Raw genomic sequence first — 13,344 nt, forward strand, 5'->3', positions numbered from 1 at the left:
AACGGCATATATTCATCACATGACAAAAACCAGTCGAAACGCGGGAAATTAACGTGCTCGTTTTCGTTTATTGTTCTGGTCATTGTAATATTTTAGAATCATTTGACAGTCTAATATGTCTGTGGGTGCGAAACCAGGAATTTTTTCTGACTTTCAGGAGTATCTTAATGCTGATCACCAGTTACGTGAAGTATGATTTTTTTCATATTATATTCGTAAGAATCATGTTTTCGTTGTCTTCCTGAAATCATTTAACCGGCATCGTGGTTAGGCCATGCCGCCATCGGTCAACAGGCTGGTAGGTACTGGTTTCGGATCCCAGTCGAGGCATGGGATTTTTAATCCACATACCGACTCCAACCCCGAGCGAGTGCCCCGCAAGGCTCAATGGGTAGGTGTAAACCACTTGCACCGACCAGTGATCTATAACTGGTTTAACAAAGGCCATGGTTTGTGCTATCCTGCCTGTGGGAAGCGCAAATAAAAGATCCCTTGCTGCTAATCGGAAAAAGTAGCCCATGAAGGCACGACAGTGGGTTTCCTTTCAAAATCTGTGTGGTCCGTAACAATATGTCTGATGCCATAGGTGTAAATAAAATGTGTTGAATGCATCGTTAAAGAAAACATTTCTTTCTTTCTTTCCTTAAATCATTCAGTATGTGGGAAAATAAAATAATAATGTTTAAATTGTTTTATTGTTTGTAGCAAAACACAAACCAGATTTTACCTTTCAGTAATTTCATATGATCAAAAATATATCGTGTATAAAATTAACGGTGATTGCTACAAACATTAGCACATGGCGGCTCATATGGCCGCAAACAATGCATTTGACCAAAAATATTTCACTAGCTATCGGGCATGGCAATGGTAGTTATTTACTAGCCCAACACTGAATATCACTAGCCATGGAAGTGGGGCTACTATATAATCTAGAAGCTCTAGTCACCAAAAAGGCTCACTTAGTAGAAAACATTCAATGGTTGTAAACTTGGGGAAATCTCTCTAAAAGCAAGGTAGCATGACAGTTGACATACTGAAGTTAACACTTGCACCTGTAGGTTATTACACTTGAAATATACATTGTGTGTACAGGGGTTCAGAAATGTAAAAAATTTCACTAGCCAGGTGGACCAGAACTAACTAAAACTTGCTAGCCTGCCCAGAATTTCTACTAGTCCACCAGACTGCGATTGACAAATCAATAAATTTTGAAATATTCTTGTAAAGACAAAAAATTTCACATTTCTTTCACCGGCAACATAATTTGAACGTACACACACCATTTCTAGGAAGTATTTGACCTTTGACCAGCTCCATTTTTGGAATGTCGCGCTTGCAGTTTGGAAGACATTTTTGGGTATGGCACTGTCAAATTGAATGTAACCACAGTCAACAAGAGGTATGGGGGGCTTTCTGGAGAAAGAAAATGAAAAGTTTAGGGTTAAGAAAATCATACAATAATGATAAGAGTAATTAATTTTGTCAAATGGTTAACTTAAAAAAAAAAATCTGCACAAAGTTTTGGTTATGGCGTCATACCTGTTTTACCCCTGAGAGAAACCTCGCCAGTTGTGTATATTAATCCTCTTCAGCTGATGCTCACTGTCATTTCATTGTTAAACAGGAAATGAATATATTGAGTCAAATTAAAAACTTCACAACCGTTTCATCTTGGCTAATTAGCAAATATGACAGAGAAATGTGTTAAATAAGGTATTTTTTTGATTGTATGACGTCCAAAAAAAGAAAAGGAATAAAAGTTGAGTCAAAAATCTGTTCGTTGCGCCCACAGCATTCGTCAAAACCACAAACAGTCAAACTGGTAATTCACAAGCAGGGTCGTCTAATGAAATCACAGGTTCAGTAGCGCTTATGCCCTCCATGTGTACCCACAACTGCAAGGCAACGCCTTCTCGTTGACTGCCTGATGCGTGTAAAGACTGCATTAGGGATACAGCGCCATTATTCCACTAATGAGGTACGAAGTTCCTGCAAAGTCTGTGGAGGGTTCCTGAGAATGTGCAGGCGTCTTCCCAGCACATCCCAGACGTGCTTGATGGGATTCAGGTCAGACAACCTTGAAGGCCAATCCATAACATCGATGCCCGCGTTCCTCAGGTAATCCCTTGTCAAGATGGCCATGTGGGGGTTTGGCATTGTCATGCTGAAAGATCAGACCTGGACCATGAGCTGCCATGAAGGGCACAAGTTCCTGGGCCAGCACCTGGTCACGGTATGCAGCAGCGTTGAGGTTGCCACGGATGACAAGAAGTCGAGAACGTCCATTTCCACAGAAAGCACCCCAAACCTTTACACTTTCACCTCCGAATCTGTCAACTTCACTGACACAACACTGACCATGACATTCAACACATTGTCTCCAAACCCTCTCTGCCATCGGCAAATGGCAGTATGAATCTTGATTCATCTCTAAACATAACTTTATTCCATTCCCTCTGAGTCCATCGCAAGTGGCGTGAGTGAGTGGTTCGCAGCCGATTTTGGATTGTTTGCGCGGACACCCGACATCTCAAAAGTTCATTACTGGTTGCTGTAGCTGTCATGAAACGGTTGCAGAGGTGACGAAACACAGTATAACGGGCTGCTAGAATTTTTATCAAATCCACTAGCCATGGGATCAGTAATTAATTTTTTTTACTAGCCACAGTTAAAAATTCACTAACCCTACTTTACTTTTAAGTTAAAACCATTTTACTAAATAATAGTAATAATCAGATGTGTCGCTTAAAAAGCCCCCCATACTGTGGTTGCATTCAATTCCCAAAAATTTATTTATGGCAAAAAAACTGTTTAGATAAGATATATATCATCCACCCCCACCCACCCAAATTACAATGTTGATGTTACACAAACTTGTACTACCTTTGTGGAGATGCCTTTACAATCCACTTGACTAATTTTAATAAATATTGTTTTAAAAAAACAACCATCACATCAAATCACTAAAAACACAGTTGTTAATTACTCTTTTTATTTCAGGAAATTCGAACGGTTGTTCATGACATTGAGCAGACGGCCCGAGAGATTCAGACCAAGCTGCAGCTTATCCACCAAGCAGAAGGAATTAAAAAAGGTACTGTGTTTTATTTAAATATTTTTTGTAATGTACATGTACATTTGTATTTGCATATGTTTTGGTTGAGCGGGTCTCAAATCAGGCTTCTAGATTATGGTAGCCCCACTCCCATCGCAATGATATTGATTGTTGGGCTAGTAAATAATTACTTTTGCCATACCCGATGGCTAGTGAAATGTTTTGGTCAAATGTTGCAGTTAACTCCATTTTGTAAATTTGAATATCCTGCCCCATCCCCACTCCCCAATGTTAGTATTTTTAAGCTCTATAGCCCTCCTTAGCGACATATATTTGATTATTACTATTATTTAGTAAAATTGTATTAACTTAAAGTAAAGTAGGGCTAGTGAATTTTTTACTGTGGCTATTAAATTTTTAAAATCACTGATCCCATGGCTAATGGAATTTATAAAAATTCTAGAAGCCCTCCTTAAAGTGGTACAATGGGAAGTCTGGAGTGGTCTGGATCTTCGGGTGGGGATCTAATATGAAAATAGCCCACCTTGTTGTCTACATGTTCTCTGGACACTTATACATGTATGAATGGCCTAATAGTGCACTGTAAAAACCTGTTTTAGTCTGATTGTGGAGGAGTTTACTGAACCCATCCCCTAGCCTGTGTCCCTGATGGGTATCCTAAGAACGTTTTCTTCAGTATCATGTTGCCCAATTTGTTCAGTATTGTGCTTCAGGGTTCAAACTTAACGATGGCACCGACAGTAATTACTATAGTTGATTTGCCGTCAGTCAGGTGCTTTGCCGTCAGTCAGGTGCTTTGCCGTCAGTCAGGTGCTTCACCGATGGCAGGCAGTTGTTTGGCGACGCACACAAATTATTAACGTCAGTTGAAGGGACTATTTTTTGTTTTTATATTTGTTGCAAAGGTTACCAATGAATTTAAAACTGCCACAGGCAGGCTCAAAATTGCCGTCGGTGAGCATTTTACATACGGCAAAAGCATTTCAAAATTGCCATAGGTAACTCTATTCTTAAATTCGAGCCCTGGTGTTGCACATTTCTAAAATAGTGAATAGAGGTTGGTAATCAGTTTTCAAATTGGAGCAGGATGTAGCCCAGTGGTAAAGCACTTGCTTGATGAGTGGTCGGTTTGGGACCCATTGGGCTATTTCTTGTTCCAACCAGTGCATCATGACTGGTATATCAGAGGTTGTGGTATGTGCTATCCTGTCTGTGGGATAGTGCATGTAAAAGATCCACAATGAGGGACATAAACATAATAGGAATTGTAGCGAGTTTAATATCCTATTTATTACCCATAATCAATCTTAATTTATATCACTCATCTCGTTTATTGACATTCCTGTAAGGTTGTAGTGCGCTAACCTATGACATCGTCTGACGTCAAAGTGTTACGTCCCACTTGGCGTTTTATTAAATAATAGACAATGGTCTCAAGTTGTATGTAACTAAAGTTTTTTAAAATATTGTTTTCAGTTAGCACAATATGCAAAGAAGCCAGAGATGATTTCAGTAAAGTCAGGGACCAGATTGCTAAACTGGCGGAGAAAATCCCGAATAACCAGTACTACAGGTATTATTTGTATGATGTATTGTTTTATTTTATAGATGTTTTGTTATACTTCTGTCTGAACTGGGAAAATTGGGGAATAAGTAACTCCAATTGTTGACCAATTCTGTTATGACATGTTCAACCACAGGCAAAATGAACTTACCAGACCCTCTACTACAAAACCAACTTAAACTAACACATATACACACTATGTGTACATATCGTATACATATTACATGTATATACTATTACTATATATATCTGATTTAATCATTTTATGTTCTTGTTATGTTGTTCAATGTATGCCATGCCATTTTATAAGATCCGTATATATAAAATAAATTAATTGAACTGAATTATTGGTACTATGTGTATTATTTTAATTTATTACCCCAGCAGGCACTCATAACGGGGAAAATAAAAATGATAATTTCTCACTGAGAAATTATTATGCATTGGTACACTAATGTACACTACTATTGGACGATTTGACACCAACAAACCAATCACCTTATCGGTACTAAATATGACATCATCACGATTTGGTAAAGCACACACAATGACGTCACGTAGTATAAAGCATTTGTGTTTACGTCTTTCTAGTTTCAGTGTTAAACTTGTAATAAAATGGTAGTTTAATGCAATTCATTTTATATATATATGTTATTTTTTTTACAGAATATATAGAACTCTGGGTTTTGAAAATTATCTGTGAACCGTGAATAAAATGCAAAGTTAAAGCAATACCCAGAACAGTAAAGTAGTTTATGTTGTTTCCATATACGTGTAGCTGATGTAGGCTATATCGAAAATAAAGGCTTTAAAAAAAAAAAAAAAAAAGCTGAGGTAATAAATAGAATAACAAACTCGGTACCAGTTATTATCAAATTTATGTCCCTCGTGAAATAATTTTCACTTGTCACTCACCAAAGCTTGTGACAAGTAAAAATTATTTCACGAGGGACATAAAATTGATAATAACTTTTAACTTTTCACAGTTTGCAGATGATTTTTTTATTATTAACCTGATGAACATAAAAGTTTCATTTTTAATTAAAGTACTTAGTGTTTCACTTTTAGGACCATTTTTCACATATAGTGCCATTTATAAATATTCATCTCATTGCATGTCAAAAATATAAAAAGTTCTTTAAGGAAAAAGCCATTACTATAGAAACGATGTCAGAAGCAGGATTTTTTCAGCACCCTGTTTAATATGTTTTTCAGATTTCACGATCAGTGGAGATTCGTCTTACAGAGACTGACAAGTCTAGCAGCACTAATCACCTACCTTGAGACAGAGACACTGATTGGACGAGATGAGGCAGCCGCTATGATTGGTGGTAATGATCAGTCTGACTTTCTGTCCCACATATAGTTTTGTGGACATCTTTTTCACAATGCCTCACACTATTTTGTTGAAATATTGTGTATTGGTTTATCACGTAAAATTACAGATCAATTTCTTTTCAACATCACCTGTCCTCATAACTAGTGCATATTCCCTACGATTAGTAGACTGGTCCGAACATCCCAACAGCCAATGGGATGGCTTAAATTCTTCCACTGTGTACCCTTCCTGTTCCGGTCACGTGACTACAACTTCCTTCTTTTTCCTTCGCTCTTACGGTTCGAACGTTCTTTATTTTGCTCTGTCGTAATCCGAGCCATCTGTTTTATTACTTTGGTTTATGTTTTGATTTATAGTGGTGACACATTCTTTAATGTTGTTACTTTGCTATTATACAATTATTTTGGTTGTAATCATTTTAGTTTAAGTGTTATTTACACTTTAAATAAAAATTTTGCCATGTGTGCAGGTTACCCTGTAGGTCGCCATTTTAAAATGGTGTCTTCTTGTTTACCGGATTTGTGCAATTTTATGTGTTTGCTTTCTCATTACAGATAAATATTGAGAATGTCGGATACTAGCTCTGCTAGAGTCATGCGTTCTTGTACCAAATGCAGGAAATTTATGGCGGGAGGAGACCCGCACGTCTGCCCCGGGTCTCGGTCACCCTGTGATGTCGAATCACGTTGTCTACTCTGTCTTCCTCTCGGACCAACTGAATTTGACAACTACTTGAAGGTCTTGGCTCAGCGCTCTAGGAAATCGGATGCTGTTTCGGCGGCTTCCCCTCCAGTTACGCCGACTTTGGAGTCTATGGCTGAATTGCTGAAGTCTATCTTACCCAGTATGGTTCAAGAAACTATCGCTTCGCTACAAGCCACTACTAGACCTACGGCTACCGTGACGGTACCAGTTTCAACTCCAGTGTCTACTACGGTGTGCGCTACGGTGACCACGGTTACCACACCAACGGATACTACGGTGTCTCGTCCACCTAGGGATTCCACTGCGGATCATCACCAACCTACTTCACCTGTTGTTGGGCATCACAGCTGTGAACGGAGCCGTTCTCCACGATCTACGGATTATTCTCATCGCCGTCATCGGTCTCGTAGTATACAGCATTATACCTCACGGTCACCCTCCGGTTTCCGTTACGGCCGTTCACGAACTCCGCGTCCTTCAAGTATGGCGGATCGGCATGCTTGTGCTCGGCTTTTGCGGGACTTCCCTGAGGATGAACCACAGGATTCCGTTGTGGATGATTCAGATACCGTGGATAATATGACAATGAAAGACTGTTTATCCATTGTTTACGATTTCTACCATCGCTAACCCCGGCACCCTCGATCGATCACCGGCGCCTACCCGGAAGGGACCGGTACCTATGATTGTTACCGACGCAGCCCCAGAGGATGTGGTGATTAAATCTCTTGCTGTGGGCACGATGATCGCTGGTGTTAATACAGAGTTGGATGCGGTTTTTGCTGACACGGCCTCCCCTTTGGCATTACCTGCGTGGCATTCTAATGCCTATTCAGTGTTTAACGTGCCCTTCAAGGTATCTCGTCTCGGCAAATCTCATACAATGGTGGAAATTCCTGAGCGTACAATCACTACCATTGATACTACTCAGCGACGGCTTAATTGAACTAACTTCTCCCCCCGTTTTACTAGTAAGAAAAAATCGGGTTTTGTTGGTTTATGTTCTGATGGATGCTTCTACTATATTTGTTTCCGTTGGTATACAATTATTGGTTGGATGGTTACCTAACACCTGCATCCGCGGTGGTGACGCTTACTCACCTTTCAGAACTTCCTTGTTGGAGAACGAATTTGTGACCTTTTCGTGCTTCACGACTTCATTACTCCACACCACTGACGGATGCTTCCTTCCCACTGTCAATACTAACAGCATGGATATTGGTTGTTATGCATCGTTTGGAGGATGGGCTAAATTTGGTTGGGTTTTTTTGTTTTTTTCTTCCCACCTCACAGTTTGGGGTGAACACTTGTACATCTTCGGAGTATGGAACCCCGCCACCATCTATTGAATGCTGCACTAATTATGAGGACAGGTGATGTTGAAAAGAAATGGAGAAAACTTAGGTGTTTTCTCTTTTATAGATACATCACCTGTCCTCATGGAATGATTTCCCACCCTTCCTCCCCTCTTCCAGTTCTCCGTGTGATTCGCTCAGGGAAAAGAAGGAAGTTGTAGTCACATGACCGGAACAGGAAGGGTACACAGTGGAAGAATTTAAGCCATCCCATTGGCTGTTGGGATGTTCGGACCAGTCTACTAATCGTAGGGAATATGCACTAGTTATGAGGACAGGTGATGTATCTATAAAAGAGAAAACACCTCAAGTTTTCTCCAGTTTCACTTTCATTGGGGATTTACCAATTTTTAACAGAGTTATGGCCAGATCAAGTTTGACATTCAGCGGTTTGCCATATAGGTAAATATCATCATATTATTTCAGTGAAGGATTTGCCAGATGTATAAATGACTCAAGATATCTTAACAAAAGATTTTCCATTTCCATTTGCATAAAATGCCTAGTTAGTTTAAGGATGTTACATGTGCATAATTTCCATAAATGTCTCGTATTATATTAATAAAGGATTGGTCACGTGTGCATAAAATGCCTCTTTATTTTTTAAAAGGATTTCACGTGTGTATAAATGTCTCATTTTCTTTTAATGCTTCGCGTTATTTCAGTAAAAGTGAAACGAGACGATGGATTTCACATAGACCTGGATGACTATCTGATGGGCTTGCTGCAAGTTGCCACGGAACTGGTGAGCCATACACTCGGACGCGATTCATTTTTTTATGCATGTATATGGTCATTGTTAATTATGCTCTGGTGCCAGTTTTAGAAATTGGATTAATCTAATTTATCCCATGAGGATGACATTTTAAATGGTTGTGGCATGTTGTAATTTTGTCCTCCCATTTTCTCTCTTGTTTGTTTTCTCTCTGTCTGTCTGTATCTCTCTCTCTGTCTGTAATCACTCTCTCTGTAATCTCTCGGAGCTCTCTCTCTTCCCTCTCTCTCTCTCTCTCTCTCCCTCATCTCTCTCTGGTCTCATCGATCTCTCTCTCTCTCTCTCCTCTGCTGTCTGGTGTGTGTGTGTGTGTGTGTGTGTGTGTGTCTCGCTTCCCACTCCTTCTCCACTTTTTCTCACACCACACATACGAAATGCACCCTGTCCCTCCAGTTTGCCTTTGTACCCTAAGTTTTGTTACTACAACCAAAAGCAACACTTGCCGTGCCCTAAATGAAAAACATTTAAGTGCTGTATATCCACATTCTTTTCCTCTGATATTTTGCTGTCTTGTCTGCTCCCATGGCTGTGGGACTGTTTCTGTAACTATTAACAGGCTCTTGCAACCATCCATTAATACTATCGCAGTAAGATGTATGTGCCTTGGGATAGGCCTGCTCTACACTGGCAAAGGAATGTGAAGCGATATTTGTGCAGGAACATACACCATGTAACACAATAGCAAAATTTAGGATTTGTTTTGTAATTTTTTAATGTCTGTTTGTTTTGTTTTTCTTTACAGTCTCGACTTGCGATCACTCAGTGACAGCAGGAGACGACTACCCCGACCGGTGCGGATTTCTACGCGTTGTGGCAGAGCTGGACTCGGGGTTTAGACTCCTCATTTAAAAATGATAATCTGCGAAAAAAAAAACGCTTTGGGAACCACTCAAATACGACCTCAAAAAGGTTGAAGAAGTCGTGTATGACCTTACTCTTAGGGGACGTAAACCAGAAGACTCTTCATTGAAGAAGGAAGGAAAGTGCTGGACTATATTTTTTTGGATGTGAATTATTCATAACCATTATACATTGTATTTACTCTTCTTTTTGTGTGTGTTTTAAGCTGGGCTTACGTGATGCAGTTAGTAGTTTGGTGAATCCTGTTTCAAATTCATGAGTGTCCTTTGCTGAACTAAAATGGTACTACAAATAAAAACTTCTTAAGAACATCCATTTCTGAATTAACCTGAAATTTATATCAGGGTTTCTGCCAGAGGGTAAAATGGGTATGGCGCCATCCCCAAAATTTCTTGCAGATTTTTTTTTTTTAACCTTTTGACAAAATGTATTACTTTCATCATTACTGTACGATTTTCTTAACCCTATCATAAATGTAACCCATTTTCTTTCTGGGAAGGCCCTCCATACACCAATTGACTGGTTGCATTCACCCACCATAACCCCCAAAAATTTTTCTAACAAAAAACACTATAATATTGAGGAATACAGATGCCATTCTGGGAAGGCCCTCCATACCCCATGCATTACAGGATGTCTTATTTTCTTTTCTTTGAAAGTATAGAAACAGGGATAGCTCTGGCACTCCGCGAATTCACCCGTTGCAAATTTTTTAAAACCATCGCAAACTTTTGGTTTTACTTTTAATTTGGCAAAATAATTTCAATGTAAGAATTGATATTTTGGTTTGAAAATAACTGGTTTCCCTTCTGCAATCTTTGAAGTTCAATAGTTTTGTGTTTCATGTCCACCGCCTATTTTCAATTCAATGTTCAATTCAAATTTTTACCCCTGATTTATGTAATCTCACTCCAGTAAGGAAGCAAATTGGGGATTCTGTATCACTGTGTGGCATTTTTAATATACGTGGCTAAATATATGGCATCCAGCGTACAAATGGTGATAGGACACAGAATAATATAATAATAATATAATAATGTGATTTTGGCACATACATAAATTAAACTGTGATTATTGAATAACATCAGAAACCATGTTTGAATCAAGTTACTTGTAGAACAAAAGCGAATTGTCTGTGCACAGAACAATGTTTATGAAATGCACTTATGTAGCTTGCTTTTTTAAATATGTACACAGATTTGATGTGAAATCACTGTCAAACAAAGCACTTTCATTCCAAATTGTTAATTCCAGACCGTTGTTGACAAAGTTCAAAATCATGAAGAAGAAGAAGGAAGAAAAAAAAAGGAAACATTTAATTTATGTAATACGTTCCCTCCCCGAATAATGAACAGTGTAGCCATTTGGATTCAGAAATTGGCCAATTTAGCTACGAAAGTGTGAGCCCTGCTTGACTTGACTTTTTTTTTTTAATGTTGCCTTGAAAAATAGTATATACATGTAACTTTTTGTAATAAGCCACATTTTATCAAAATAAAATATTTTGTTTCTAATTCTTATTGGTTATTTTTTAAATCATATATTACTAAAAGAGAGAAGAAAGAGATGTTTTTATTTAACGATGCACCCCAATTTTTTTTCTCTAACGGTTATATGGCATCTTTTATAAAGACTACTGAGATGATAAGAGAGGAAACCTGCTGCCTTCATTCCATGAGCTACAGCAAGAGATCTTTTACATGCATCATCCCACAGACAGGATAGTACATATGTGCCTATGCTACACCAATTTTGGAGGCACTGGCTGGAACTAGAACTAGCCCAATGCCGTGGATCTATCCAAAACCCGATTGGAGAAACGGGACATAGCCCAGTGGTAAAGCACCCGCTTGATGCGCGGTTGGGTCTGGGATCGTTTCCCGTTGGTGAGCTCATTAGGTTATTTCTCGCTCCTCCAGCCAATGCTCCACAACTGTGTAACCAAGGCTGTAGTATGTACTAGCATGTCTGTGGGATGATGCATATAAAATATCCCTTGCTGCTAATCGAAAAGAGTATCCCATGAAGTGGTGACAGCAGGTTTCCTCTCAATATATGTGTGGTCCTTAACCATATGTGCAATGCCATATAGCTGTAAATAAAATGCATTGAAGAAATGTTTTATTTAACGACGCACTCAACACATTTTATTTATGGTTATACGGCGTCAGACATATGGTCAAGGACCACAGATTTTGACAGGAAACCCACTGTCGCCACATAGGCTACTCTTTTATGACAGGCAGCAGGGGATCTTTTATTTGCGCTTCCCACAGGCAGGATAGCACAAACCATGGCCTTTGTTGAACCAGTTATGGATCACTGGTCGGTGCAAGTGGTTTACATCTACCCATTGAGCCTTGCGGAGCACTCACTCAGGGTTTGGAGTTGGTATCTGGATTAAAAAACCCATGCCTTGACTGGGATCCGAACCCAGTACCTACCAGCCTGTAGACCGATGGCTAACCACGACGCCACCGAGGCCGGTAAAATGCATTGAGTGCATTGTTAAATAAAAGATTTCTTTTTTCCTTCCTAAACTGATTGTGCATCAAACGAGTATTTTACCACTGGGCTACATCCCCTCCCCCCTCACATTTTACTGTGTTCTATTGCCACCTGTTCAGATGTGATTTTTAGTTGTTGGGGGGGGGGGGGGGGGGGGGTAATCTGATTTCAGCTTTTTATTGCATAACACAATTTTCTTAATTTAAAGTTACAGTATTATCTAAAAATTGCAGTGCAAATGCAGTGTTCTCGCTGGGTGAAAATTAAAGGAGGGTGGTCATGCGGCACCACACCCTTCAAAAAACCCAAAACAAATAATAAACGAAAAGCAAAAAACAAATGGGGGGCAGGGGGTGCCTTGGTTACTATATTGTTGTGTGTTGGTTGACTTTGTGGAAAAACACTTCTTATTTTGCCTACAAAAAAGTGCAAAAAAGTTTATACGACATACAAGCAGACTCATGTTTTAATTGAACCAGAGATGTTATCGGTCTGACATTCACGGGCAGTTCTGGTTTTACTGAACCGATCAAAGTTTATTATTATTATTTTTAATAAAGATTTAAGAATATTAATATGTAGTAGTGTTGGTATAAAGTGCTCCTACTGGCAGTAGCTAGTGGGAATTTTACTATTAGCTCAGTTGGTAGAGTGCTGGACTCTTTACATAAATAATAGGATTATCAAAATTGCAATATGCTTGTACACCATGTAAATAGAAGAAGGAGATGTTTTATTTAATGACGCACTCAACATTTTATTTACGGTTATATGGCGTCAGACTTATGGTTAAGGACCATACAGATATTGAGAGAGGAAACCCCCTGTCACCACTTCATGGGCTACTCTTTTTTATTAGCAGCAAGGGATCTTTTATATACACCATCCCACAGACAGGATAGCACATACCACGGCCTTTGGTATACCAGTTGTGGTGCACTGGCTGGAACGAGAAATACCATGTAAACAGAGTCGCATTCATTACAATGAGCTTTCTGTCTTATTAAATCTTATAAAATCGGAGAATCCCCAAAATCTGGAAAATTGGAGGTCAGCTGTTCGATAGGACTAAAAAAAAGTAAAGTTTGTTTTATTTTACGACACCACAAGAGCACATTGATTTTTTATCTTATCATCAGCTATTGGACGTCAAACATA

The 13,344-nt window shown here is 39.1% G+C and overlaps 1 protein-coding gene across 1 annotated transcript; it reads left to right on the top strand.

Annotated features, from left to right (window-relative positions):
• The first annotated feature begins 29 nt into the window (after nt 1–29).
• Nucleotides 30–9,612, top strand: LOC121385536 (translin-like). The gene is made up of 6 exons (XM_041516245.1): nt 30–190; nt 3,004–3,097; nt 4,556–4,652; nt 5,859–5,974; nt 8,708–8,787; nt 9,560–9,612. Exons 1-6 carry the CDS (start codon nt 116–118, stop codon nt 9,581–9,583), a joined length of 486 nt encoding a protein of 161 aa, XP_041372179.1. The 5' UTR covers nt 30–115; the 3' UTR covers nt 9,584–9,612.
• Nucleotides 9,613–13,344: the final 3,732 nt, after the last annotated feature.

Source organism: Gigantopelta aegis, chromosome 11 (genome assembly GCF_016097555.1).
Source record: "Gigantopelta aegis isolate Gae_Host chromosome 11, Gae_host_genome, whole genome shotgun sequence".
In the NCBI taxonomy this organism is placed as follows: domain Eukaryota; kingdom Metazoa; phylum Mollusca; class Gastropoda; order Neomphalida; family Peltospiridae; genus Gigantopelta; species Gigantopelta aegis.

Coding starts and splice junctions, on each gene's coding strand:
- LOC121385536 (XM_041516245.1), top strand. CDS start 116: ATGTCTGTGGGTGCGAAACCAGGAATTTTTTCTGACTTTCAGGAGTAT. Junction 191..3,003: donor CTGATCACCAGTTACGTGAA/GTATGATTTTTT, acceptor TTTTTATTTCAG/GAAATTCGAACGGTTGTTCA. Junction 8,788..9,559: donor TGCAAGTTGCCACGGAACTG/GTGAGCCATACA, acceptor TTTTCTTTACAG/TCTCGACTTGCGATCACTCA.